Consider the following 27,787-nt stretch of genomic DNA (forward strand, 5'->3'; position numbering starts at 1 on the left):
AACAAAATTTTGATAAACGAAATCCTTACAAAAATCACATTTCGTTGGGAGCATCAGCTGATGGGCTAGTCTGCCAATTTAGTAATCTGTTCTATGTTTACATTCGTTTCCAATGGAGTAAATATCAAGAAAATTGTGCTCTTTAATATTTGTACATTTTTTTATATTAAAATTATTGGTCATTCTAAAATTTAGCCATCCAAGCTCTGTCTACATAAAGTTTTTCAACTATTATTTTTGGCTCGATATATGTAACTTTATTCATTTATTGAAACTAATTTACATGCACACACTGACCTTAGGGCAAAGCTGAACTGTACATGTAATCAGAATAATGTACAGAGTAATTACTCAAATTTTTGTCTAGTGCAAACTATTGCATGTTTATATTCAAATTAATCACTATCTTATAAGAATTCCAGCAATGTAAACTATCTTCTCCCCGGCCACTTCTGTGACATTTTATAAGCAAAAAACAAAAACTCAATCTAAAGGACATAAATAAACAAATAAATACTTCACCAGACCTTCAGTACCAACTGTCAAACATGTCACTGTCACCCCCCCCCCCCTCCCCCCCCTACCAGCCAGAGTTTGGTAGTTATACAGGAAGCTTTAAGTTTTTATCTTATATAATATCACAGACTAAAGTTAGGAGAATATAATTTGCATTGCTGGAATCCTTGCAAGACAGCGAATAATTTGAATATAAACGTCATATATTTTGCACAAGAGATAAAATTAATCACCTGTATCACAGTACAGTAGTGATTTAAGAGTTCTAGTGTATATGTACGATATACACTTTATGCATTTTGGGCTTTACTTTGTATATACTTTTCTGTGAGCTGGAACCAATTACCCAATATCCCATTGAAATAATGGATTCGGTTAATGAAATTTTCGGTTAACGAACGACTCTGTGGAACGAATTGTGTTCGTTAACCGAGGGACCAACTGTACTGCCTACCAGTGTGACCATCTTCATTATTTTAATTTTTATTATAACTTTTCATCATTGAAACAGTTAACATTATTTAACTGATTTGATATCGAGAACAACATTCAAAATTATAATGCAAATGTTGAGTGTTGCTGCAGGATGCCTGGTGGCACCTTACCACCAGGTAACCTTGGCTACCCTGTGTCAGTGTGCACATGACCGTTTCATGTCTAATTTTTTCCTAAATATTTTTATCAGTTACCTTATGAGCTGACCATAAAAATAATTGTTTATACAGCACATGTGAGGTACTGTATATTTATGCATGTAAAATTTATGCAAACTACAGAAGTTACTGTACTGTACCTGCATATTTTACCATAGCCCAGCCTTAAACAGTATTGTACCATATACTGTACCTGGTAACAGAAAGAGGTTGAGGGGGACGTATGTACAGTACAGTGATGGTGCTGTTTGTCTTGTGGGCTCAAAGACCAAACACTAACCAACACATTGTGGCTGTTTTCAAAAGAACCAGAAAACAAAATTTTGCATCTTGGGTTTTACCCAACAGATACAACCTAACCTAACCTAGTTTTCGGTCTTTGAGCCCAACATATATACAGATAGCTTGTACACAGTGACTAAGGCCCTGTTTAACATATTACAACTCAAAACAGTTCCTAAACGTCATCATTATTGGTATAAGTTGGGGATCAGCCATTCCTAGATGACATTAATGCACTGGGTCCCAACCTTTTCACTTGACGTCTCCTTTTGCATTTTACCAAACCTTCGTATCCCCTGAAAACTTGTCCTTAGCTTGAATAACCATAACGCAAAATTAGGTAACTCGGGGGATAACTGTAGTGTATTATGTATAGCTCCTCCCCGACTTACGACCTACTCGACTTACGACCACTCGGACATACGACCGCTTCGGTCGTATCAAAATTTTGTCAAATTACGTATTTTCGAGTCCCAACGTCAGTGATTGCGCTGTGAACTGACAAAATTTTCGTTTGTAATTGACTTTAAAATGGCTGGCAAGCTTAAAAGTGAGAGTTTTGTGGTGCTGAGAAGAAAAAGAGACACCCATTTTAGATTTTCTATGTATTATTTAAGCATTTTCGACTTAAGACCATTTCGACTTACGACCTGGATTTGGGTCCCTAACCCAGTCGTAAGTCGGGGAGGAGCTGTACTGTTAAATCTTGTGGTGATAAAGTGTTGTGTCTTATATAATGACACAGATGGTACGATAAAACAACCTGTCTCTCCACCATTGGTTCTTGTCATCTCTCTATACAGTAAAACCTCGATTAACCGACCACATATGGGGGGAAGGGGCCGACCGATAATCCGAAAGGTCGGTTAATAGTACATAAAGTCTACGGAAATAAAACATACATTTTCAAAGTACCTTTCCCTAACCTACCTTATTTAATTCCCTCTATTCATTTTTGTTCATTTGCCATTCATGTTTCAATAGAATTTGCTTTAAAACATTAACCACTTTAGTAAATAAATATGAACCAGCACAGAAACCGTGAATAAAAAATGGAAAAGTCAAAGAACATATGTCATCACAAAAATTGTGACCAAGTCCCAGGTTGCTGATCTGACTTTCTGCCTCAATTACACACAATTGCAGGGTCTCAATTGTTTCTCTTACTATTGACAACACAACATACATATATTGTTTCTCATTCTTGATTTTTTTAATTTTTACATTTATTTATGGTTCTTTATTACTATTATTATTATCATTATCATTATCATTGTTAATATTATTACATTATCGCCCCCCAGGCCCCGTTGTGGGTCAGTGACCTGTGCCCGGGTGGGCTAATCCCTGTAAAAAAAAAAATTGGGAGTTCGGGATTGACGGTTAATTTAGAGTCGGTTAATCGAGGTTTTACTGTATATATTTTTAGTTATGTATTCACCGCCATTTAGAATTTTTGTCCCTGTTTTTTTATTTTATTTGTTATTTTTTTCAGATTGTGTTAAACTTGACTCGGTACATCTTCGACTACTTGGGGTCGATAATATCATATCTTGCCATCGCCATCCCAATATTTGGAGGGAAATTTCCCGATGATGCAGATATATCCTCCATAGTTAGTGCTGTAAGTAGCAGGACATTACTGCATGTTTTAGCACCACATTACAGGCAACTTAATATTCTTTTTCAATAAATGTTTTGCTAATGGGAATAATGACCATAAACTCCCACCCTCTCACTCATCAGAAAACTAATTTATGAGTTGTCTGGTTGAGCACTTAATGTAATAATCAAACATCATTACCAAGTAGTAATTATTGTACAATATGGTAGAACTTAATATGTGAGGTATTATACTGTACCATCCTTACCACTAAGATTTACAGAGAGGTAATTACATTGTTGTACTGTAATTATACAGTACAGTACTTTATATAATTATACATTACAGTACATTATATGAGGATCTCCACATCAGAAGGGGGTGAAGCACCAAATTCCAAAAGCTGAGAAAAACGCATTTAAAGTTTTTCGAAGTTCAAACAGCCAGAACTTTGTTGTTTTTTTAAGCTAGAGGGTTTTTTTTTTTTATCGTGCAGCTCAATCCCTCTCTTAGCGAACTGTGGAAACTGGAAGTTAGTTCTGTGAATAGTTATTATTTTATCAAGAGTTGAATGAGAATAACTACCTGTGATGTACAGTTGTTTGAGCTTGAAACCAACAATAATCGCGTTTTTCTGCTAAACTTTCTTATTATTGTTGGCTAATACTGAAAGACAAGTTAATAATCACCATAAACGACACTTGTCTTACACCCCCCCATAAACCTCCCATTAACCCAACAAGAATAAATAATAATAAAAACTCATTTGCTTATCAGAATTTATCTTTTGGTCCCTATTATTAGCCAAAGATTTACAATGTTGTTAAGTAGAATAATAATAAGGAAACACCACTACACTCATCCCCCCCACCATTAACCCCCCCTCCCCCCCCCACGTAATTAACTTACGAATACAAAGGCGGAGAAAGTTTGCATAATCTTTGGTAAAACAGTATTATGATAGTAGTATTACAATCTTACTTTGTTTAGTTCCTTCGTTTTATTAACCCTGAAGACCGTAGCAACTTGAAGTTAAGTAAACCCTGAGGAGTGCGTATAACTTTAACGGCCTCGTCATAATCAATCAGGTACTGATCAAAGTCTTTCTCTGCCCTCTCTAAAAATCGCCACACAGATTCTTCATCAACTAAATCATTGATTATTGATGCCGGCAACAGTTCAGCTTCATTATAAGACTGAGGTATGGGCTCACTTTCACTAGCATTCGTTGGGTCAGGCTTACTTTCACTAGCATTCGTTGGGTCAGGCTCACTTTCACTATCATTCGTTGGGTCAGGCTCACTTTCACTATCATTTGTTGGGTCAGGCTCACTTTCACTATCATTCGTTGGGTCAGGCTCACTTTCACTATCATTTGTTGGGTCAGGCTCACTTTCACTATCATTCGTTGGGTCAGGCTCACTTTCACTATCATTCGTTGGGTCAGGCTCACTTTCACTATCATTGTTGGGTCAGGCTCACTTTCACTATCATTCGTTGGTCAGGCTCACTTTCACTAGCATTGTTTGGTCAGGCTCACTTTTCATTCGTCTCACTTTCACTAGCATTCGTTGGGTTCACTTTCCTAGCTTCACTTTCACTAGCATTCGTTGGGTCAGGCTCACTTTCACTATCATTCGTTGGGTCAGGCTCACTTTCACTAGCATTCGTTGGGTCAGGCTCACTTTCACTAGCATTCGTTGGGTCAGGCTCACTTTCACTATCATTCGTTGGGTCAGGCTCACTTTCACTATCATTCGTTGGGTCAGGCTCACTTTCACTAGCATTCGTTGGGTCAGGCTCACTTTCACTAGCATTCGTTGGGTCAGGCTCACTTTCACTATCATTCGTTGGGTCAGGCTCACTTTCACTATCATTCGTTGGGTCAGGCTCACTTTTCACTAGCATTCGTTGGGTCAGGCTCACTTTCACTTTCATAGCATTCGTTGGGTCAGGCTCACTTTCACTATCATTCGTTGGGTCAGGCTCACTTTCACTAGCATTCGTTGGGTCAGGCTCACTTTCACTAGCATTCGTTGGGTCAGGCTCACTTTCACTATCATTCGTTGGGTCAGGCTCACTTTCACTATCATTCGTTGGGTCAGGCTCACTTTCACTATCATTCGTTGGGTCAGGCTCACTTTCACTAGCATTCGTTGGGTCAGGCTCACTTTCACTAGCATTCGTTGGGTCAGGCTCACTTTCATTCGTTGGGTCAGGCTCACTTTCATTCGTTGGGTCAGGCTCACTTTTAGCGTTGGGTCAGGCTCACTTTCACACTTTCACTAGCATTCGTTGGGTCAGGCTCACTTTCACTAGCATTCGTTGGGTCAGGCTCACTTTCACACTTTCACCATCATTCGTTGGGTCAGGCTCACTTTCACTATCATTCGTTGGGTCAGGCTCACTTTCATCACCATCAAGGTCAGTGCATGTCTCGTCACTGTCCACTTGTACCTCCTCACAGTCTGTATGTTCTGGTTGTGATACATTAGTGTCACTGTTTGTGTTACCATTTTCATCTTCACTTTCATCGTCGTTATTGCTGTCAGTGCACGTCACGTAACTGGAACACATTCTGCCAAAAGGTCTTGTGATGTATATCAGTCACTTTTTGTATTATCAGTAGACTCAGTTTCATCTATTTCAAGCTCACTTTCATCATCATTATCATCGTCATTGCGTGCCACATTGTCTTTTAACTCGTCATGGTCGGCAAAAAGATCTTCGGATGCTTTGTAGCGCGCTAAAAGGTTATTCTGTACGTTTAAAGTATTATTGTCATTATGATAATCACTTTCATCATCTGTGAGTCACTTTCATTGTCAACAGGTAAGTCATCATAGTCTCTAAAAAGGTCTTCCAGTGGTTCATAATGTGATGTATATTGTTTTTTTCTGCAATCACGGTGTTCCTGTCAATAAGAGACTCACTTTCATCCTGTTGTGGCTCATCAATATCATCATCACTGTCGCATTGAGTTTGTACAAGCGGATGTCTCACCAACATTCTCATAACCGGTCACCTGCACCATCACCAGTATCACTTGTATCACCATAATCAACACTAAATTCACCACCAAAATCACTATCAACAAGCATTACTGGGGTGTCCACGTGAGCACTGGCATCAAACACACGCTCAGGAATAATGGGCTCCTGAACCCACACCAGAAGGCCTGGCCTCACTCCAGTCTTGCTCTAATATCGGCCAGATATTGCACGGCACTTCTCACACCCGTGGAACACGAATTACGTCAATGTTACGCCCAAAAGTTATCAAAAATAGTAGTAGAACAAATACTGAACTTCCTGATACTAAAATATGCACCAAAACTAAGGAGGGGGCAGCATCTGGGTGTGCGGATTGGCCGAGGAGCTGTGACGTAGCAAGGGGAAATCCATTGTGATTGGCTGCCTCGGGGGGTAAGGTCCGAGGGAGGCGCGCTGTCATTGGCTCGCACAGCCAGATACTCAGCTGCAGGCCTGAGGCAAAATCACACCTTATTTTTGAAGGACTTACTACCACATTTCTATTCTAGGTAGAGTTACATCCAACGCCAACATGTAGAGGAAGGGTGAAAATAGTGATATCCATTAAAAAACACATTTTGGCCGGGGTGTTGCTTCACCCCCTTATAATGCTGAGCGCCTCGTACAGTACAGTACTAGATGACCCCTACTTGTTTTGGTGTATATTCAAACATTATCTTTGTTGAGCCTTATTTTGTTGTGTAAGTAATGTGATGGACTTGTATTACTCTCCCTACCAGTACTCCTTTGTGTGCATGTACCTGGTGTTCAGTCTGACCTCCCTAGTGGATCTGAGCGCCCAGGTGGTGTTGTTGTCTGGCGTGACGCACCGTGTAGCCCAGCTGGTAGAGTGTCTCCTCAGGCTACAGACTCAGTGGGACATCACCACACTAATGGTGAGTGTAAACTTGGTGTTGGGTGTGGTCATGGCTGGGGGGATTATGTAATAAGTTAGATACGTAAATAGATATTTGGCTGGTAAGTTACTTATATACAGTACATGTTTGTTGAGTGAAATAAATATATAACTATGTAGATATATTAATTAATTTAATGATTCATATTTATGTTAGTGTACAGTAGGTATATACAATATACCTGGACAGTGTAGGTATACAGTATACCTGGACAATGTAGGTATATACAATATACCTGGACAGTGTAGGTATATACAATATACCTGGACAGTGTAGGTATATACAATATACCTGGACAGTGTAGGTATATACAATATACCTGGACAGTGTAGGTATACAGTATACCTAGACAGTACAGGTATACAAACAATGTACCTAGACAGTACAGGTATACAAACAATGTACCTAGACAGTACAGGTATACAAACAATGTACCTAGACAGTACAGGTATACAAACAATGTACCTAGACAGTACAGGTATACAAACAATGTACCTAGACAGTACAGGTATACAAACAATGTACCTAGACAGTACAGGTATACAAACAATGTACCTAGACAGTACAGGTATACAAACAATGTACCTAGACAGGTACAAGTACATACAAACAATGTACCTAGACAGTACAGGTATACAAACAATGTACCTAGACAGTACAGGTATACAAACAATGTACCTAGACAGTACAGGTATACAAACAATGTACCTAGACAGTACAGGTATACAAACAATGTACCTAGACAGTACAGGTATACAAACAATGTACCTAGACAGTACAGGTATACAAACAATGTACCTAGACAGTACAGGTATACAAACAATGTACCTAGACAGTCAGGTATACAAACAATGTACTAGACACAGACAATGTACAGGTATACAAACAATGTACCTAGACAGTACAGGTATACAAACAATGTACCTAGACAGTACAGGTATACAGACAATGTACCTAGACAGTACAGGTATACAAACAATGTACCCAGACAGTGCAGGTATACAAACAATGTACCTAGACAGTACAGGTATACAAACAATGTACCTAGACAGTACAGGTATACAAACAATGTACCTAGACAGTACAGGTATACAAACAATGTACCTAGACAGTACAGGTATACAAACAATGTACCTAGACAGTACAGGTATACAAACAATGTACCTAGACAGTACAGGTATACAAACAATGTACCTAGACAGTACAGGTATACAAACAATGTACCTAGACAGTACAGGTATACAAACAATGTACCTAGACAGTACAGGTATACAAACAATGTACCTAGACAGTACAGGTATACAAACAATATACCTAGACAGTACAGGTATACAAACAATATACCTAGACAGTACAGGTATACAAACAATGTACCTAGACAGTACAGGTATACAAACAATATACCTAGACAGTACAGGTATACAAACAATGTACCTAGACAGTACAGGTATACAAACAATGTACCTAGACAGTACAGGTATACAAACAATGTACCTAGACAGTACAGGTATACAAACAATATACCTAGACAGTACAGGTATACAAACAATGTACCTAGACAGTACAGGTACACAAACAATGTACCTAGACAGTACAGGTACACAAACAATGTACCTAGACAGTACAGGTACACAAACAATGTACCTAGACAGTACAGGTATACAAACAATGTACCTAGACAGTACAGGTACACAAACAATGTACCTAGACAGTACAGGTGAGGCAAACAATGTACCTAGACAGTACAGGTATACAAACAATATACAGGTTGTACCTCTCTAGTCTGGCAACCTCGGGACCTGACCGGTGCCGGACCATGGAAATTGCCGGACCATGGAAATTCACCCTTTTCCTGGATAGATAGTGACTTGTGCTTATGCCTGGAAGCACTAGCACCACTTTCTCTGCATCATGGTCTCTTTGAAGACATATTGAAGGGTTAAATGTCGTATAGTAGCTTCTCAAATTTCGCGAGTTTTTAATTCTTAACGTATTTTATTGGAACACACACAAAAATAAATAAATAAAAATTTTGACGGCGGAAACTTGAATTTCGACGGGTTTGAACGGCCCGCCAACGTGCAGACGACGTGCATAATCGTGTAAACAGCGTCATTTCTCTTATGTACAAAAGATTCATTGTTGTTTATTACTGAATGTCTTTTTTATTGAATTAATGTTTATGTGTGCAAAATGAGCAATACAATTCATTAATAATATGTAGAATATTAAAACACACGAGGAAATGACACAGCATTGTTTTCGTTGATTACAAAACCAGTGACTGACTGGTTCTACATATAAAACTGAAGAAAATAAGACCCTGGTTGTAGCTGTAGTAAAATTAATATGGTTGTTTTAAGTAATGTTATTTAATGTTAATAAATGGAACAATAGAAGTAGCTAACGATAATGGTAAAGAAAAAAGAGAGATCGCGTATGTAAGTGCGCATGCGCACACGTGAAAACATATCGTCATTACTTTACATAAGAATATGAAAGCAACACTTATTTACTGTTCATATATATTTTAATTAATGTTTCTGAATTTGTTTTTATTGAATTAATGTTTGTGTGTGCAAAATTAACAATACAATTTATTAATAATACGTGGAATATTAGAGGAGACGAGACGGCTGCCGGCATTGTTTATGTTAAAGCTTACAAAACCAGTGACTGATTGGTTCTACATATAAAACTGAAGAAAATAAGACCCTGATTTTAGCTGTAGTAAAATTAATGTAAAAAAATTAATATGGTTGTTTGAAGTACCTGTAATGTTATTTAATGTTAATAAATGGAACAATATAAGTAGCTAACCATTAATGGTAAAAAAAAAAGTGAGACTGCTCGTATGTAAGTGCGCACATGTGAAAACATATCGTCATTACTCTACATAAGAATATGAAAGCAACACTTATTTACTGCTCATATATATTGAAGGGTTAAATGTTGTACTCTGTATAGACAAGCAGAGAGAGAGAGAGCAGCCGAACTGCCGGATGTAAACAAACCTTAATTTCCCGCGGCTTTGTTGTTTTTTTTTTTAGGGGATTAGCCCACCCGGGCATAGGTCACTGACCCACATTGGGGCCTGAGGGGCAAAAATTTAATACTCCTGTAATAATAATAATAATCAGATAAAAAAAAAAAAGCTGCCTATCTACCTATTGGACAAACTAAAATCGTTCCGGACCACGGGAGTTTCCGGACCACAGAATGCCGGACTAGAGAGGTACAACCTGTACCTAGACAGTACAGGTATACAAACAATGTACCTAGACAGTACAGGTATACAAACAATGTACCTAGACAGTACAGGTATACAAACAATGTACCTAGACAGTACAGGTATACAAACAATGTACCTAGACAGTACAGGTATACAAACAATGTACCTAGACAGTACAGGTATACAAACAATGTACCTAGACCAGGGTTCTCAACCAGGGAATTTCCCCCCCAGGTTTTGAGGGGGGGGGGGGAAACTGATACTAATATGGAAAAAATAAAGGATTTTCAGTATTATATGCATATTATTTGGAATGCACTTTTTGAGGCAGATAATCTTGGAAAGGAGGGGGGAATGACATTCTGACATATGGTGAAAGGGGTGCATGGGGCAAACAAGGTTCAGAACCACTGACCTAGACAGTGCAGGTATACAAACAATGGTCAACACTAAGACAATTGGAACAAGGGCAATCAAACTTAACTTGACCTAACCTAACGTAACCAAACCTAGCCATCAGAAGTTTATAACCCAGTGAGACCTTTTGTCCCAACAGCTAGAATGAATTAGAGTAAATAAAATATGTCCTGTGTTGTTCTCACGCCAGGAAGAGAACTTATAAGAGTAATGGAATAAATAACAAAAATAAAGAACATTTATTACTGTTATCCTCTTCACCACTGATCGATTCGCTAGCCGCTTGGGCGATCGGTCACGTCTGTTACGCACTGTTGGCAAATACTGGGCATGTACCGGCTCCTGAATGTACCTGAACCTGCTCCAGTGTTGGTCAAGTCTTGTCTTGAAACAGTTCACACTCGGTGCCGTCACAACACTCTCTGGCAGATTGTCCAAGAGTTCACAACCCTCACTCCGAAAAGTTTGCCCTCACAGTTTTCTGGACTTGCAGCTTCTTCAATCTTGAGCTGTGACCCCTTGTGGGGCGAGCGTCTGCCAGCTCAAAGTAAGGACACTCGACTGAGTAGTGCCCCCTGAGATGCTTATACACCTCAACTAGGTCGCCCCTTGCCCGTCTGTAGTATAAGCTAGGCAAGTTCAGGCGCTCCAATCTCTCAGGGTAGTTCAGGTGCCGAAGTGCAGGCACCAGTCTGGTGGCCCTCCTTTGGACATTTTCAACCAACTGACAGTCCCAAGCATATCTTGGGGACCAGACCGGGTGACAGTACTCCAGATGGGGAAGCACTTCACTCTTGAAGATCGTTATGAGGGACGGACTGTCTAGATATCTGAGCGACCTTCTTATAAGGCCCAATAATTTATTTGCCTGATTTACCTTCTTCTCGCAATGGCCTGAGAACTTCAGCTCATTGTCAACATACACACCTAGGTCTTTCTCACATAGTCTCAAATAGTGCAGTTTCTTCGTCCCGTTGGGACATTTGATATGCCTCATTACCGTTGGTATACCCCAGGTGCATCCTCTTACACTTCGTGACATTGAATCTCAGCAGCCATTTCTTGGCATCATCGGCAAACATTTGTATGGAGGAGTGTACAACGTCAGGCATGTCATTTATGAAACAAACAAACAACAGCGGGCCCAATGTACTGCCCTGTGGTACCCCGCTTGTGACAGGTACAGATGATGATTTCGTGCCATTAATCACCATACACTGCTTGCGGTCATGTAAAAAGTCTTCTATCCACGCTAGGACATTTCCCCGAATCCCATATCCTTCCAGTTTAATTTCAGCCTTTCGTGGGGTACACTGTCAAAAGCCTTGGCAAATTCTAGGTAAATAGTGTCGATATTACCACCTCGTTCCAGAATATGGGTCCAAATATCCAATACCCTGAGTAATTATGTCAAGCCCCAGTATAAAACCGTGTTGGCAATCATTTACAAGGTTGTTTCGTAGTAGATGTTCCATTGCGTCATCTCTGATAATACTCTCAAGTACCTTACATATTATGCTGGTCAGGCTCACCGGTCTATAGTTGTTCGTGGAGTGACGATCATCCTTCTTGAAGATAGGACTCACATAAGCCACTTTCCATTCACTGGGGACCTTTTGTTCTTCCAGGCATTTACAAAACAGGATCTTCAGGGGCTCGGCAACCTCGTTGCACAACTCTTTTAGCACTCTAGGATGCACCATGTCAGGGCCGGGACTATTATGGACCTTTAGCCTGGACAGTCTTTTTGTTATAACCTCTTCTGTATCGTACAGTCTGTCCTCAAACACAGGAAGATTGTTCACATCATCTCTTGTGAACACCGAGGAAAAGAAGCTGTGCAATGCCTTGGCTTTGTCCTGGTTAGAATCTGCGTAACTACCTTCATCAAGTCTCAGATCCGATACTCCTACTCGTGTTTTTATTTTTGACTTTGCATCGCGGTAAAACACCTTTGGGTTTGTCCTGACCTCACTTGCAACCAGCCTCTGGAACTTCTTTTCAGCCCTTCTACACTGTATCTTTGCTTGGTTACTGGTTCTTGCATACATCCTCCTGTCCTGCTCATCGTTTGACCTGACCCACGTCTTGAATTTCTGGGTTTTCTTCTTAACTTTGTCGACCGCCGCATGGTTCATGTGTAGGAATCCCCTCGTACTCCTGGAGGCACTGGGTTTGGTCTTGGGTATATATTTATCGATCAAATAATTTACTTTACTAGCTATGGTATTTAGTGTAGCTTCCACTCTCTTATGCCTTAGTGAGTCAGGCCATTGGATACCCTTCATCTCCTCCCTCATCCCGTCATAATTGCCCTTGTAATATTTGCACCTTGGCCTGGTTATGACGTGCACCGAGTAACAATTAAACCTGAAGGACAACATTACATGGTGGTTGGTGCTAACTGGGGCTAGGTGTTCCAGTTTGGCCACCATACCCTCCTCGTTTGTTGTGATGAGGTCCAGTGGCTTGGGTGTTTTCTCCCCTCTGTAATACGTTGGATCTTTTACATGTTGGAGCAGAAAATTATCTCTCAGAGTTTCTACAAAAAGAGTAGCGGGGTTGTTTAGGTCATTTGGCGTGTGCTCATTTCTCCAGTCGATGTCACCATAGTTAAAGTCCCCCATGATAAGGAGGTGGCTAGGGTTGAGCCTCGCTGTATTGTCTATTAAGACTCTTAAGTTCCTTTGGTTTGGTAAGTTGCAGTTTGGGGATCTGTAGATGCGCCCGACAATAAGTACATCTCCACTTTGATTCTTCTAAAACATCCTCTCCCTGTACCCTCGCCTGGCTGGCTCTAAGGTCTTGCCTAGCACAGATAACCACACCCCTCTTGCAAGTTTCTTGAGAAAGGTTCGTAAATGAGTCATATCCAGCAACACTGAACTCACATTCCTCTGGGTCGATTCTCCTGTTCTTGTACAACAGTTCTACAACTCCTACAATATCGGGTTGGTGCACCTTCAGTAGTGTTTCAAACAAGAATTTGTTCTCGGTAACGTCTCTGATCTTGGTGATAACTCCGGTCCCCCTCCATTCTCAGTGGCTGCAGCATTTGCCAAATACACTGTGTTTTGCAGGGTGTGGTTAGAAATGTCATTGTTTACACGGCGCTCGCCTCTTCCCGGGTCGGAGGTAGAGTGGGTGGAGGGTGTACCGCTGCCCCCCGGCCCAGCGCTGGTTCTCTCCCTACCAGTACCCTCCCCCTGGATATAGCCCATATACATCCATCCTCGTTCCTCCTCGACTCCTCCCTCCTCTGCTTCAAGCCGTGCAAGAGCTTCCTGTGCTGTTCCCTCTGTAATATCGTGCGATCTGGGTGAATGAATACATAATGGAATGTCTCACTCTTTGTTAAGCTTTTTGCCTGCTGAATAACCTGCCATTTCTCCTCCTCACTCACTAGTGTGATCCTGAGGGGGCGAGGCTTGTCTTCCTGCTTTTGTCCCAGCCTCCTCACATCCTGAGGTGAGGGATGACAATTTCAGAACCTCTGTACAAATATTCTCAAACTTCAACGTGTCGTGTGATTTCCTAGTCTCCGCTTCCTCCGACTGGCTCTCAGGGACTCCGTAAACTATTATGTTGTTCCTGCGGTCGAAATGTTCCTGTTGTTCCTCCTCTCCCTTAACTGTAGGTCTGCTAGTTGCCATCTCTTCGACACACTTCTTCAGAGTCCCTAGCTGCTGTAGAACATTTTCTAATCCTGCATTACTCTCCGTCACCTCCCGTGGGCCTTTTAAGACCTCAGCATAACTCCTATTCACTACCACCTCCACTCTATCAGCTACTTCCTCAGTCTTATCAAGGATCTCTTTCCCAACTTGTTCTAGTTTGTCAACCAGCAAGGCTCCAGCTTCATCTACTTTCATCCCTAGGACACTTCTTTCCTTATGGCTTGCAGTTGCCTTATCCACCTTGACTCTGCAGTCGGGCAATACCAGCAACATCCTTTCTGCTTTACCACATTCTGTAACGTCCTAAACTGGGTTAGGCCCACACCATCTATATCTGTCGTCGCCCTACAGTAATTGCATGTCAACAGACTTCCTAGTGCCGCTTTGGTCCCAGATTTTTTGCCCCTCATTGTTGTTGTTGTGTGGAGGAGGGGGGCATGCAGACTCTGTTTGGATCTTCTCAGCCTTAAACCTACCAGTTTACAACATGGTGGACTTATAATTGTCGGCTTACTAATAACAATAATATTGATCTTTATTATTACTATAATAATTGTTTCTAATCTGTGTCCTGGTAGCAGGGCTTTAGCATAAAGGTCCCTTTAAAAGCCCCGCAGGCTCGCTGCTCGAGTATATGGCGCTATGACTAGTGTCACCCACTGGGTTAGCACAATTAATTTCTTCTGACCGAGAGATTTACCTCTTTATAATCACGTCTACTTAGTGAAGTGAGGTGTGTGAGTTATCGTGCTCCTGTGGCAATTCAATGTTATCTTAAAAGAAGGAAAACAAGACCAATAACTTAGCTGCCCTGTGCTGGTCTTAACCTCCCCTCATTCATCCAGTGTTGCCCTCCAAGACAGTTTGAGTTATCTTCTGTTTCCAGTTCTCCTCAACGAGTTGTTGGTATCTATGTGCTATGTACACTGTATCTTGCTATGAATGACGGATCACACTCGGTCCTTTAGAAACAAAAAACTTTCTTTGGGCGGTAATAGAATGGTGATCAAGGTAGCCAGCCCGGCTTGTTTTTGTTTATTTTAACTATTATTTCCTTATATTTTTCTTTCCAGTTCTCATCAACGAATATATCTCTTTGTGCTATCACTCTGTATTTCCCAGGCCTCCTCCTCCTTCACCAACATCACTCAGAAACTCCGACCTAAGTCAGACTGTGGTGAGGGATCTTCTAGTGATTCTCAGTAAGTCATGGTGATTCTCAGTAAGCTATATAAGTGATTCTAATTAGTAAAATTGCAGCTTCACTACCATTGGTTTTTGACCAGAAATCTAGGTTTTTCCAATGGTATTTGGTTTGATTCATTCGAATTTGACCGGAATTGCTGTTGGAAATGAGTCATTTTTTTAGCCCCCCCAACCTAACTTCCTTATCGGAGGGTCCGCCCCCAGACCTCCCGCCATATAAAACAGAAAGTACTTATTTTTATATCTGGTATCAATGAAAACAACTTTATTGAAGTATTATGGTGTAAATTTCATGTTGTTTTTTGTGGACCCAAGAATACCTCAGACCAAGCGGGTTGTTTGTAAGGAAACAGACAACACACACTGACTGCAGAATTACTTAACTCCCTGCGTGAATTTATCATCTCGGTTATTATCAATTTGCAGCACAAGTGGTGTTAGACAAAGTTGTTGAAATGACGTGATGTAACTTCTGGTGAATCCAAAATTGCTCAAACCCAATTGAGAGTGAAACTGTAATAATACCTTTTAATTAATTAACACTAAGTCATTTACAGTAGTGATTCTCATTAAGTAGCACAAGTGATTCTCATTAAGTAACACAAGTGATTCTAAGTTATAATAGTGATTTTCATTAAGTAACACTAGTGATTCTCATTAAGTAACACAAGTGATTCTAAGTTATAGTAGTGATTCTCATTAAGTAACACAAGTGATTCTAAGTTATAATAGTGATTTTCATTAAGTAACACTAGTGGTTCTCATTAAGTAACACAAGTGATTCTAAGTTATAGTAGTGATTCTCATTAAGTAACACAAGTGATTCTAAGTTATAGTAGTGATTTTCATTAAGTAACACTAGTGATTCTCATTAAGTAACACAAGTGATTCTAAGTTATAGTAGTGATTTTCATTAAGTAACACAAGTGATTCTCATTAAGTAACAAGTGATTCTAAGTTATAGTAGTGATTTTCATTAAGTAACACTAGTGATTCTCATTAAGTAACACAAGTGATTCTAAGTTATAGTAGTGATTTTCATTAAGTAACACTAGTGATTCTAAGTTATAGTAGTGATTCTCATCAAGTAACACAAGTGATTCTAAGTTATAGTAGTGATTTTCATTAAGTAACACAAGTGATTCTCATTAAGTAACACAAGTGATTCTAAGTTATAGTAGTGATTTTCATTAAGTAACACAAGTGATTCTCATTAAGTAACACAAGTGATTCTAAGTTATAGTAGTGATTTTCATTATGTAACACTAGTGATTCTCATTAAGTAACACAAGTGATTCTAAGTAAGGAAAACTAGTGATTCTAATTAAATAACAAGTGATTCTCATCAAATAACACTAGTGATTTTCGTTACATAACACTCGTGATTCTAATTAAGTAACAAGTGATTCTCATTAAGTAACACTAGTGATTCTCATTAAGTAACACAAGTGATTCTAAGTTATAGTAGTGATTCTCATTAAGTAACACTAGTGATTCTCATTAAGTAACACTAGTGATTCTAAGTAAGTTATAGTAGTGATTCTCATTAAGTAACACTAGTTATTCTAAGTAAGTTATAGTAGTGATTCTCATTAAGTAACACTAGTGATTCTCATTACGTAACACAAGTGATTCTAAGTTATAGTAGTGATTCTCATTAAGTAACACTAGTGATTCTCATTAAGTAACACTAGTGATTCTAAGTAAGTTATAGTAGTGATTCTCATTAAGTAACACTAGTTATTCTAAGTAAGTTATAGTAGTGATTCTCATTAAGTAACACTAGTGATTCTCATTAAGTAACACTAGTGATTCTAAGTAAGTTATAGTAGTGATTCTCATTAAGTAACACTAGTGATTCTCATTAAGTAACACTAGTGATTCTAAGTAAGTTATAGTAGTGATTCTCATTAAGTAACACTAGTGATTCTCATTAAGTAACACTAGTAATTCTCATTAAGTAACACTAGTGATTCTAAGTAAGTTGTAGTAGTGATTCTCATTAGGTAACACTTGTGATTCTCATTAAGTAACACTAGTAATTCTCATTAAGTAACACTAGTGATTCTAAGTAAGTTATAGTAGTGATTCTCATTAAGTAACACTAGTGATTCTAAGTAAGTTATAGTAGTGATTCTAAGTAAGTTATAGTAGTGATTCTCGTTAAGTAACACTGGTGATTATGAATAATTATTATAATTATTATTACTATTACATTTTCGCTCCCCAGGCCCCGATGTGGGTCAGTGATCTATGCCCGGGTGGGCTAATCCCTGTTAAAAAAAAAAAAAAAATGCCCACAAATTTGTTTTCTTCGGTTTTTAGAGCTTTTCGGTTTTTAGAATTTCGGATAAAGGGTTGTCAACCTGTACTCAAACTGCTTTATGCAAATTCTAAATCTTCACTTTATGAATCCTCCCACCTATGACCCGGGGCATCAGTCATTTCATCTATGGCTCTTAGTTTGATGCATAATGGACTCTGTGATTAAATCTGAATTAGGAGATGTAGTTCTGGCATAAACACTTACTTATATACTGTTGAGGTAGTGTAGCAGTTATCCAGAAAGTTTGGGACTGTTCCTGGAACAACGCAGTGTTGACAATAGAGGAAGGGGAAATGTGTCAAAGGTTAGAGGCAATGGACCCCAGATAACCCCAAAATATTATATACTCTACACTACAGTACGTACTGTAGTATATATACACTACTGTACTGTACTGTATATATACACGACAGTACTGTATATACACTACAGTACTGTACTGTATATATACACTACAGTACTGTATATACACTACAGTACTGTACTGTATATATACACTACAGTACTGTATATATACTACAGTACTGTATATATAAACTACAGTACTGTATATATAAACTACAGTACTGTATACAGTGATCCCTCGGTTAACGAACGCCTCGGCTAACGAGATTTCGGTTAATGAATTACCTTCCATAAGATTCCTAACTTCGGTTAACGAGCAATCCCTCGATTAATGAGTTTTTAACGAGCGCCCCTCCACATGTTTTCGCTTGCATTTGGCGGTCCACCAGCTTTAGTATTAGTCCGCCAAGACAGTAATCGGTTCTAGGGCTTAAATTCCTTACTATTTTAATAATTATCAAGAAGTTTATGCTATTCAATAATTTTAAAAGTTTTATATTAAATTTTTGGTAATTTTAACAATTATTGAACATAATTGAAGTATAGGAAGCTAGTTTTTTGCGCGCCATCCAGCCTGTCAACACACCATACAGGCGTCAGTCTCTGTCTTTTTAGTGGAGGTAACATCTTGCTTGAGACTCTTCAACTAAATGCTTTTTTTTCTGTGTTTCCAAGCAAATTATTGATCAATTTGAAATTTATTTTACATATTGACAATATATAATGCAGTGCAGTGTTAATTTAAAGAAAATAATCTTGAATTACACCAAGAGAACTAAAATTTTATGGGTGAAATGGCACCATGGGGTGACTTCTCTTCCACCCCACTTCCTTCTCTTCTCCCTTCTCCTCCACCCCCATTCTAATTCCCATCATCATCATCATCATCATCATCCAGGAGCCTTCTACATACACACCTCAAAGTAAGTGTACTTTACTACCTTTTTTGTTGATTTTAGGCAATTTTCGGTGAGCTGGAACCAATTACCCAAAAACCCATTGAAACAATGGTTTCGGTTAACGAGCAACCTTCTGGAACGAATTGTGCTCGTTAACTGAGGAACCACTGTATACAGCTCCTCCCAGACTTACGACGGGGTTAGGGACCGGACTTCCAGGTCGTAAGTCGGAAATGCTTAAATAATGCAAAGAAAATCTAAAATGGGTGTCTCTTTTTTTTTTTCATCACCACAAAACTCTCACTTTTAAGCTTGCCAGCCATTTTAAAGTGAATTACAAATGAAAATTTTGTCTGTGTACTGACAATTCGTTCCACAGTCGTTCGTTAACCAAAGATTTTGTTAACCGAATCCATTGTTTCAATGGGATATTGGGTAATTGGTTCCAGCTCACAGAAAAGTACATACAAAGTAAAGAAAAATTGCAGTAAAGTACACTTACTTTGAGGTGTGTATATGGAAGGTTCCTAGTTGATGATGATGATGGGAATTAGAAGTGGGGGTGGAGGAGAAGGGAGAAGAGAAGGAAGTGGGGGTGGAGGAGAAATCACCATTCAGGGGACCCATGCTTGATGCAGTAATTTCACCAATAAAATTTTAAGTTCACAAGGTGTAATTCAAGATTATTTTATTTAAATCAACACTACACTGCACTATACTGTATATTATCAATATGTTAACTAAATTTCAGAATGACCAATAATTTGAATGTAAAAATTCAAAAATATTAAAGAGCACAACTTTCTTGATATTTACTCTACTGGAAATGAATGTAAGCATAGAACAGATTATTGAATTAGCAGACTAGCCCATCAGCTGATGCTCACAACAAAGCGTGATGTTCGTAAGGATTTCGTTAATCGAAGTTTTTGTTCGTTAACCGAATTGAAGATCCCTATGAGAGCCAATTCGTTAACCGAAATTTCGTTAATCGAACCATTCGTTAACCGAGGGACCACTGTACTTTACTTAATTTTGTTTTTACTTTGTATGTACTTTTCTGTGAGCTGGAACCAATTACCCAATATCCCATTGAAACAATGGATTCGGTTAAGGAAATTTTCGGTTAACGAACGACTCTGTGGAACGAATTGTGTTCGCTAACCGAGGGACCACCGTATACATCAGCCTACTAGCTGTGTGGGCAGTTGGTCTGTTCTTTGTTACCTTGTTCAGTGTTAATACAAGAAAAATCCTGTCCCCCCCCCCCCCTTCAGGGCCCAGGTTTGAGCCCAGGACACAGTAGTGAGAGAGACATGTGGTGTCGTAAGGTGGTGGTGGTGGTGTTACTGAGAGTTTTTCACTGACAGGGGAAAGAACTTAGGGTAAAATTATTTTGATTTAACGTAGAGACGACTAGGAGCAGCGGGATTAGGAACAGACAACCAAAAAAATATAGGAAATGTAGGTTGGCGTTTGATGAAAGGAAATACGTTAAATAACCAAAGATTAAATGAGAACACTGAAGGACGTGAGGTTTGGATCACCGGAAGATTAGGTGATGATTGAATGCACTAAAGCTACCTGGGAGGGGGTGGGGTTAGGTTAAGGTAGAGTAGGTTAGGTTAGGGTAGTTAAGGTGGAATAAACTAGGAGGTAAATTTTCAGGTGATCCAGATGTTTTGCTGCAAGTAACTCAGAACTTTGATGTGTAAATGAACGCATAAGATATCCCTGTGTGACATTTTAGATGCGTGTGAAGATTAATGATCTGAGAGGTAGGTAGAGTAATGTAGCTGTGTTATACAGTAGATGGAAGAGGCGGCTCGTGTCTAACTCGAAGAATAGTTACTGAGAGTTGTTGGTTTGGTTGCGTTGAACAGATGCTTACTGGAAGAGACTGCTGAACGTGAACCACCGCTCTGTGAAGATGACAAGTCACTGAACATTGCGTTTATTCTTAGTGACGTGGATATAATCGCTCCAGGGTCGATGCACACACTAGTGAAAAGTAAGTAGAAAAAAAATTATCGTAAAAACTACTGCTTGAGTTTAACAGAACCTGTAATATACGCAAGTAAATCAGTGTAAACACTTTAAGCCCATCGTAGACTAGCTGCCTGTCTACCAACTGCGGTGGCCTCTGTGTAAATTGTTTACATATACTGTACTGCTTGAGTGTTGACCTCTCTGTCTTCAGTGAGTTCAATGTAAGCTGTTTAATGTAAGCTGTCAGTGTGTTTAATATAAGCTGCCATCTTGAGTGTCACTTTGTCCTGTTAAATAGCTTGGTTTTAGTTATGCAGTATAGTACAGTATTCTCCTTCTGTTTTGTGTTCCTTGTACTACACTTGTTGCACTTGTCTTTGTGTAAGGACTTGCCCACAAAATATTCTTACATGTAATAAAAATAATATAATGTACAGGGTGGGTAAGACAAAACTGACACAGGTGCCTCTCTTCAGCTCTATATATATTGTAATTCACATAATAATATACTGTATACATAATACATAAATACCTGTATAATATTACACATAGTATGAATAATATATGGTACAGTATACATATAATATTTCCTATAGAAGATTAAATTTGTATGGTTCCTTTTTGGACAACTTATTTAGCAACTTTAGACAGCAGGTCCAAGATGATACAGTAATCCCTTTACTACAGGGACGCCACTTTTAATATTTTATTTGCTAATGCCAGACGATTTTATTCAGCTCAGAGGGGTCAAGTTACTGTGTGTGTGTGTGTGTGTGTGTGTGTGTGTGTGTGAGTGATCCAGACATTGATATAATCAGACTGTATTGTACTGTATATAATAATGAATTCTTATTCTTCCTTCACCCAGGTCTTCACTTGGATATCCAAAAGGGTGAAAATCTTTTAATAATGGGACCAAGTTCTTCTGGAAAGTCGAGTATTCTGCGTGTGCTGCGAGGACTGTGGCCGGCTGCCCGAGGAACTGTGGCTCACGACTTCCCTCCAGGACCTAAAACTGTCATCTTCCTGCCCCAGAAATCACTTGTCACTAATGGCTCTCTACTAGAACAGGTAAGGTTAGGTCAGGTGGTGTCAGGTCAATTATTATTATGCAGTTTTAACAGAAGGGAAGGTCAGGTTACTTATTATTATGAACTTTAACAGAGAAGGTCAGGTCAGGTCATTACTGGCACTGTATGAGAAACCAGGATTCATGGTAACAAACTGAGTGATTAAGTTGCTTTTAACTCTTGACACCTGAGAGGAATTGTTATTACTGTTCTCTACAGATAATCTATCCCTTGAGACTTGACCCCAGTAATCCAATCAGCAAAGACACCTGTGAAGAGATCCTTAGCCTTCTGGCCTCAGTACACATGAAGGGCCTTGTCAACCGCACTGAGGGCCTCCATAATGACCCTGGATGGAATTGGTAAGTGTTTACTTGATAAATTTACTTCACTATATCTCCTTCGTTTCTTGATTGGCCCATTGGCAAGTACAGTACTGGGCATGTACTGGCTTCAGAAAGATTACAGAGGATAGTACAGTATTCTGAGAGTGACTAATTATGCTTGTCAAATACATTCACTTTTCAACTGCAGCTTCTTATAGTCTCCAAACTCCTCCTTTCTTGATATTTACTCCACTGGAAACGAATGTAAACATAGAACAGATTACTGAATTGGCAGACTAGCCCATCAGCTGATGCTCACAACAAAACGTGATGTTCGTAAGGATTTCGTTCATCGAATTTTTGTTCGTTAACCGAATTGAAGATTCTTATGGAATGTAATTCGTCAACAGAAATTTCGTTAACCGAGGGGCCACTGTATATGTAACTTTATTCATTTATTGAAACTCAAGTACATGCACACACTGTCCTAAGGGCAAAGCTGAACTGTACATGTACTCAGAATAATGGACAAAATGATTACTAAAATTTTAGTCTAGTGCAAACTATTGCATGTTTACATTCAAATTAATCACTATCTTATAAGAATTCCAGCAATGTAAACTATCTTCTCCCCGGCCACTTCTGTGACATTTTATAAGCAAAAAACAAAAACTCAATCTAAAGGACATAAATAAACAAATAAATACTTCACCAGACCTTCAGTACCAACTGTCAAACATGTCACTGTCACCCCCCCCCCCCCCTCCCCCCCCTACCAGCCAGAGTTTGGTGGTTATACAGGAAGCTTTAAGTTTTTATCTTATATAATATCTCAGACTAAAGTTAGGAGAATATAATTTGCATTGATGGAATCCTTGCAAGACAGCGAATAATTTGAATATAAATGTCATATATTTTGCACAGGAGATAAAAATTAATCATCTGTATCACATTACAGTAGTGATTTAAGAGTTCTAGTGTATATGTACGATATATATAGTGATTTAAGGGCGATTTAGGGGAATTTTAGGAGTGTTTCTGACTTGTGTTTTTTGGCTTTACTTTGTATATACTTTTCTGTGAGCTGGAACCAATTACCCAATATCCAGTTAACGTCCGACCGAACAAAGTCCGATCGCATATACGCCGTGGCCCCCCCCCCAAAAAAAAACCACGCGTGACGCCTGCTGAACCACCACTCCACGACCCCCTGATGGAGAAACGATGATCCTCCCCATACTGGTCAGATATTATGTGTTAAAGGAATATGCTTCCTTACTTAGGCATTTTTTAATCATTTGCCTCCAGGTGTAATGTTAACCTACATCTATTGAGGATAAAATCTTTCACCTACAAATTGACAATAACACATTTGCTGTAATCAGACATATCTAGTTGCCTCAACAATTGCAAGTTGCAACTGGGGTTGCAATTTCAAAATCTGTGGCATTACTAAAAATAGTAAAGTTTCTGGTGCACTCTAAGATTAAGAGAGAAAACGGAGGACTCAGGCATTCTGATGTGAGAGAAAACGGACTCGTATGATGGGGGACCAAATAAAAAAAGCATAGCTACATGTTTTGTGGACTACAGTATTAAGCATACCCTTTTCATCACTTTGTAATAAACCTAGCCATGCCTATGTGTGTTTATGTTATTTACCATAACATTATATATATATTTAGTGGGTCTAAATGGTCGTAAAATGGGAAACTTGGGGTTGGGTCTTGGGTGCCTGGAACCAATTAGAATAAATCCCATAGGTTCTGTACTTTCGTTATCGGCGGGGTCCCAATTAGGCGCAATAACCAAGGGATGACTGTATATACTTGTGACACTGGCCAGTTGCTTCTGGTGTTATGGTACAGAGGTACCAAGTGACAGCACTAGGATCCCACTTCCTCTATCAAGGAATAAACAATTAAAATTTAAATTGAAAAAAAAAACATTCAAATAAATTACTATCTTACAAGAATCCCTCCAAGGTAAGTTATATTCACCCAGGTCGTTTGGGTGGAAAATTATGAGAAGAGCTTAGTCACTCTTAAGTAATGATAAATAAACACACAGGCCTTCAGCGCCAACTGTCAAATCTTACCCACCACCCTTGTGTTCAAGATAAAAGATTGGTGATTTCTTTATGTTTATTTTATATAATATCTCAGACTAAAGTTAGGATAATATAATTTGCATTGCTGAAATCCTTGCAAGACAGAGATTAATTTGAATATAAGCGTCATATATTTTGCTCAAGATATAAAAAATGTTGTACATTAGTGTACAGTACTGTAGTACATTTTATAAAAAGTTTTTCACCTGTATTTTTGGGTAGATTTACACAAGTTTCTTCATTTATTTTCACCCATTTACATTCACACACCTTACTAAAATAAACGTAAAATAAATTAGTGCAAAGCTGGAGTGCACATGTACTAATTTGATTATGGTACTAAAATTGTTTTGTCTAGTGCAAATTATAGCATGTTTATATTCAAATTAATCAGTATCTTTCAAGAATCCCAGCTATGTTAATTATATTCACCCAGGTCATTTCACTGGCTTTTTATAAGAGAGAAGCTTAGTCACCTAAGAACTGATAAATATACACGCGTTAGACCTGGGCCTGTGCCAACTGTCAAACGTACTACCTCCCCTCCCCTCACGCCCCCTCGCTTGCTCCCACCCTCTCTCTCCGCCATCTGCTCGGCGTTGCTGGAATCCTTGTAAAACAGTGAATAATTTTAATATAAACGTCATGTATTTTGCACAAGAGATAAAAATTAATCACCTGTATCACATTACAGTAGTGATTTAAGAGTAAAAGTGTATATGTACGTATATAGTATTCCACATACACGTAAGTATAAATAAAAAGTTTATGTGATGATCGGACAACGTCCAATTCGTCACGTTTCCAAGAACGTATCTAGGACGTTAACGGGCGCATGTATATATATGTGTGTGTATATATATGTGTGTGTATATATATATATATATATATATATATATATATATATATATATATATATATATATATATATATATATATATATATATATATATATATATATATATATATATATATATATATATATATATAAGAAATGATTACCATATCAGAACTCACTGATGAAAATAAAGTAAGAAAATAAACAGTAATACAAATACAGTAACTCGTTTGTGGGTTAGTCTTATATATTAACCACCTAAGCTAACCTTTACCTAACCTTAATATGCCTTACCTAACCTAACCTAAATTTAAAATGCATAAAGGTTAAAATGCATAATAGTGTCACCCTAAGATACATTTATATATCACAGGAATGATGCACTATCGCCGGGAGAAATGCAAAGAGTCTGCCTTTTGCGTGTGCTCTTCCACCGACCACAGTTTGCCCTCTTGGATGAAGCCACGAGTGCTCTGAGTCTGGACGTGGAGGACCAGCTGTACCGAGCGTGTCTGCAACTCAACATTACCTTAGTCAGTGTGGGACACAGGCACTCACTAACCAAGTACCACAACTCACTGTTAACACTAGATGGTACTGGTGGGTGGAGGAAGGAGCCCATCCTCCAACAGTGTGTTGATGTGTGACACAAGAAGCCACAGCAGACAAGTGGTAGCATCACCTCTTCCACGATAGTCATGATGGGAACAAATATACTGTAAGACAAGAGAAAGTTGCTCATATAAATGTAATCTAGATGAGGTATATATATTTTTAATACATATTCACTTAGCCAGTTAAGGATGGAGGCCATTATCTTGATGAAGACTGCTGGTCCTCATGAATTGATATTGTATATAAATTTTAAAGCTGTAATAATTTTATAAAACCAGAAATTATTTGGTTATTGTACACTTATGCCGGTGAACTTGCCGTTAACTCCTTCACTATGGGGATGCCACTTTAAATATTTTATTTGGTTAATGCCGAATGATTTTATTCGGCACAGAGGTGACCCAGTACACGAGGGGTTAAATGATGAACTTTGATCAAAATTGAAGTGTCAACTTAAAGCTGTGAGCCTCTGAGGTAGATTTTCTTGTATTTAATGAGTTTTAGTGTATGTTTAATTACCACTTGTGTGTATCTTTGTCATAATGATAATCTTGGTAATTGTTTTATTTATGTTGTAACAATACAAGTTAATCTGGTGATGATTATCATTATGATGTTTGTGCATTTTATACAATTACTCTTGGTAATTGTTAATACGTATCATTATATTGTGATATCATACTATTGACTATGATAATAATTGTTATCATTGTATTGTGACTAGCTGGGGCCCCAGCCTGGTGTTGCTTGAGTTTACTTCAGGCAGCTGATAACCTATGTGTGGATTACACCATCATTTAGACTACATCCACTACACCATCATTATACTACTGTACTGCATATCCACATCACTAGGCTGGTAGTCTTTGATGACCTCAGGAAGTTACTGTCAGCTGTTCCCACCCTGAGGGTTGGGATTAGTTAGGAAGGTGTTTCAGCCATAAAACACTGCTTCAACATGCCTGATGACAACCAGGCCACCACAGCTGTGCCCATCCCCTGGTCTCTGGGCTGTCACCCCAAGCTCACACAAACAAAGACAAACTAACAGACACTGTTTTATATATTGTGATGACTGATGGTGAGTTTTATCAATGATGATAGTACAGTACTGTTGTCTGTGGTGAGGTTAGGTTTATCTTTTTAAATATTTATAAGAGGCTGGACCATCAGGCTTGTTCTTGATGCTCAACATCTACTGACTCTCACCAACCACCCCTACAGTTCTAAAAATAATCAGTAAAACTTTGCAATCGTTCTTCATATAGAGGAACTAATTATCATTTGTATGCACAAACAAATAAAAATGTGTGAGTATCCAGTGAAACACATGTCCCCCTTAGTTACCCTGTACAGTACAGTACAGTGTGTACACTGACAGGGCTCTATGCTGCACCTATTCCTCTGGTGTAGCTCACTGGCAGGATACAAACAGCCAGTTACTGTAGGTTAGGTTACAGCTTTTGTCTTAGTTTATTTTTTCTTAAACCACTTCCTGTTTACTGTAGGGCATATGGAAAACGTGTCAACATAGTACAGTATAAACACACACACACACACACACACACACACCTGCAAAAAATAGTACAAAAATATAAAAAGGACATATCCACACATTGTTGGTAGAAGGCAGAGATGACAGGCATTTCTTGAGGCCAGGCCAGGCCACACCTGCTGGGCAGTTGTTTCATGTCACCACCAATGTTTACACTTGAGGTGTTCAGCCATCTGCTG

At 38.8% G+C, this 27,787-nt stretch overlaps 1 protein-coding gene across 1 annotated transcript in view; it reads left to right on the plus strand.

The window, feature by feature from the left end:
* Positions 1 to 27,624, plus strand: part of LOC121875653 (lysosomal cobalamin transporter ABCD4-like) — a 42,460-nt gene extending 14,836 nt beyond the window's left edge. Inside the window, exons 7-13 of the mRNA XM_042380275.1 lie at positions 2,947 to 3,075; positions 6,827 to 6,982; positions 15,452 to 15,531; positions 20,989 to 21,116; positions 21,963 to 22,165; positions 22,384 to 22,526; positions 25,812 to 27,624. Coding sequence (XP_042236209.1) covers positions 2,947 to 3,075; positions 6,827 to 6,982; positions 15,452 to 15,531; positions 20,989 to 21,116; positions 21,963 to 22,165; positions 22,384 to 22,526; positions 25,812 to 26,085 — 1,113 coding nt within the window. The 3' untranslated portion in view covers positions 26,086 to 27,624. The remainder of the gene's footprint in view (positions 1 to 2,946; positions 3,076 to 6,826; positions 6,983 to 15,451; positions 15,532 to 20,988; positions 21,117 to 21,962; positions 22,166 to 22,383; positions 22,527 to 25,811) is intronic.
* The last annotated feature ends 163 nt before the right edge of the window (positions 27,625 to 27,787 follow it).

This window comes from Homarus americanus, unplaced genomic scaffold, assembly GCF_018991925.1.
Source record: "Homarus americanus isolate GMGI-L3 unplaced genomic scaffold, GMGI_Hamer_2.0 scaffold22250, whole genome shotgun sequence".
NCBI lineage: Eukaryota > Metazoa > Arthropoda > Malacostraca > Decapoda > Nephropidae > Homarus > Homarus americanus.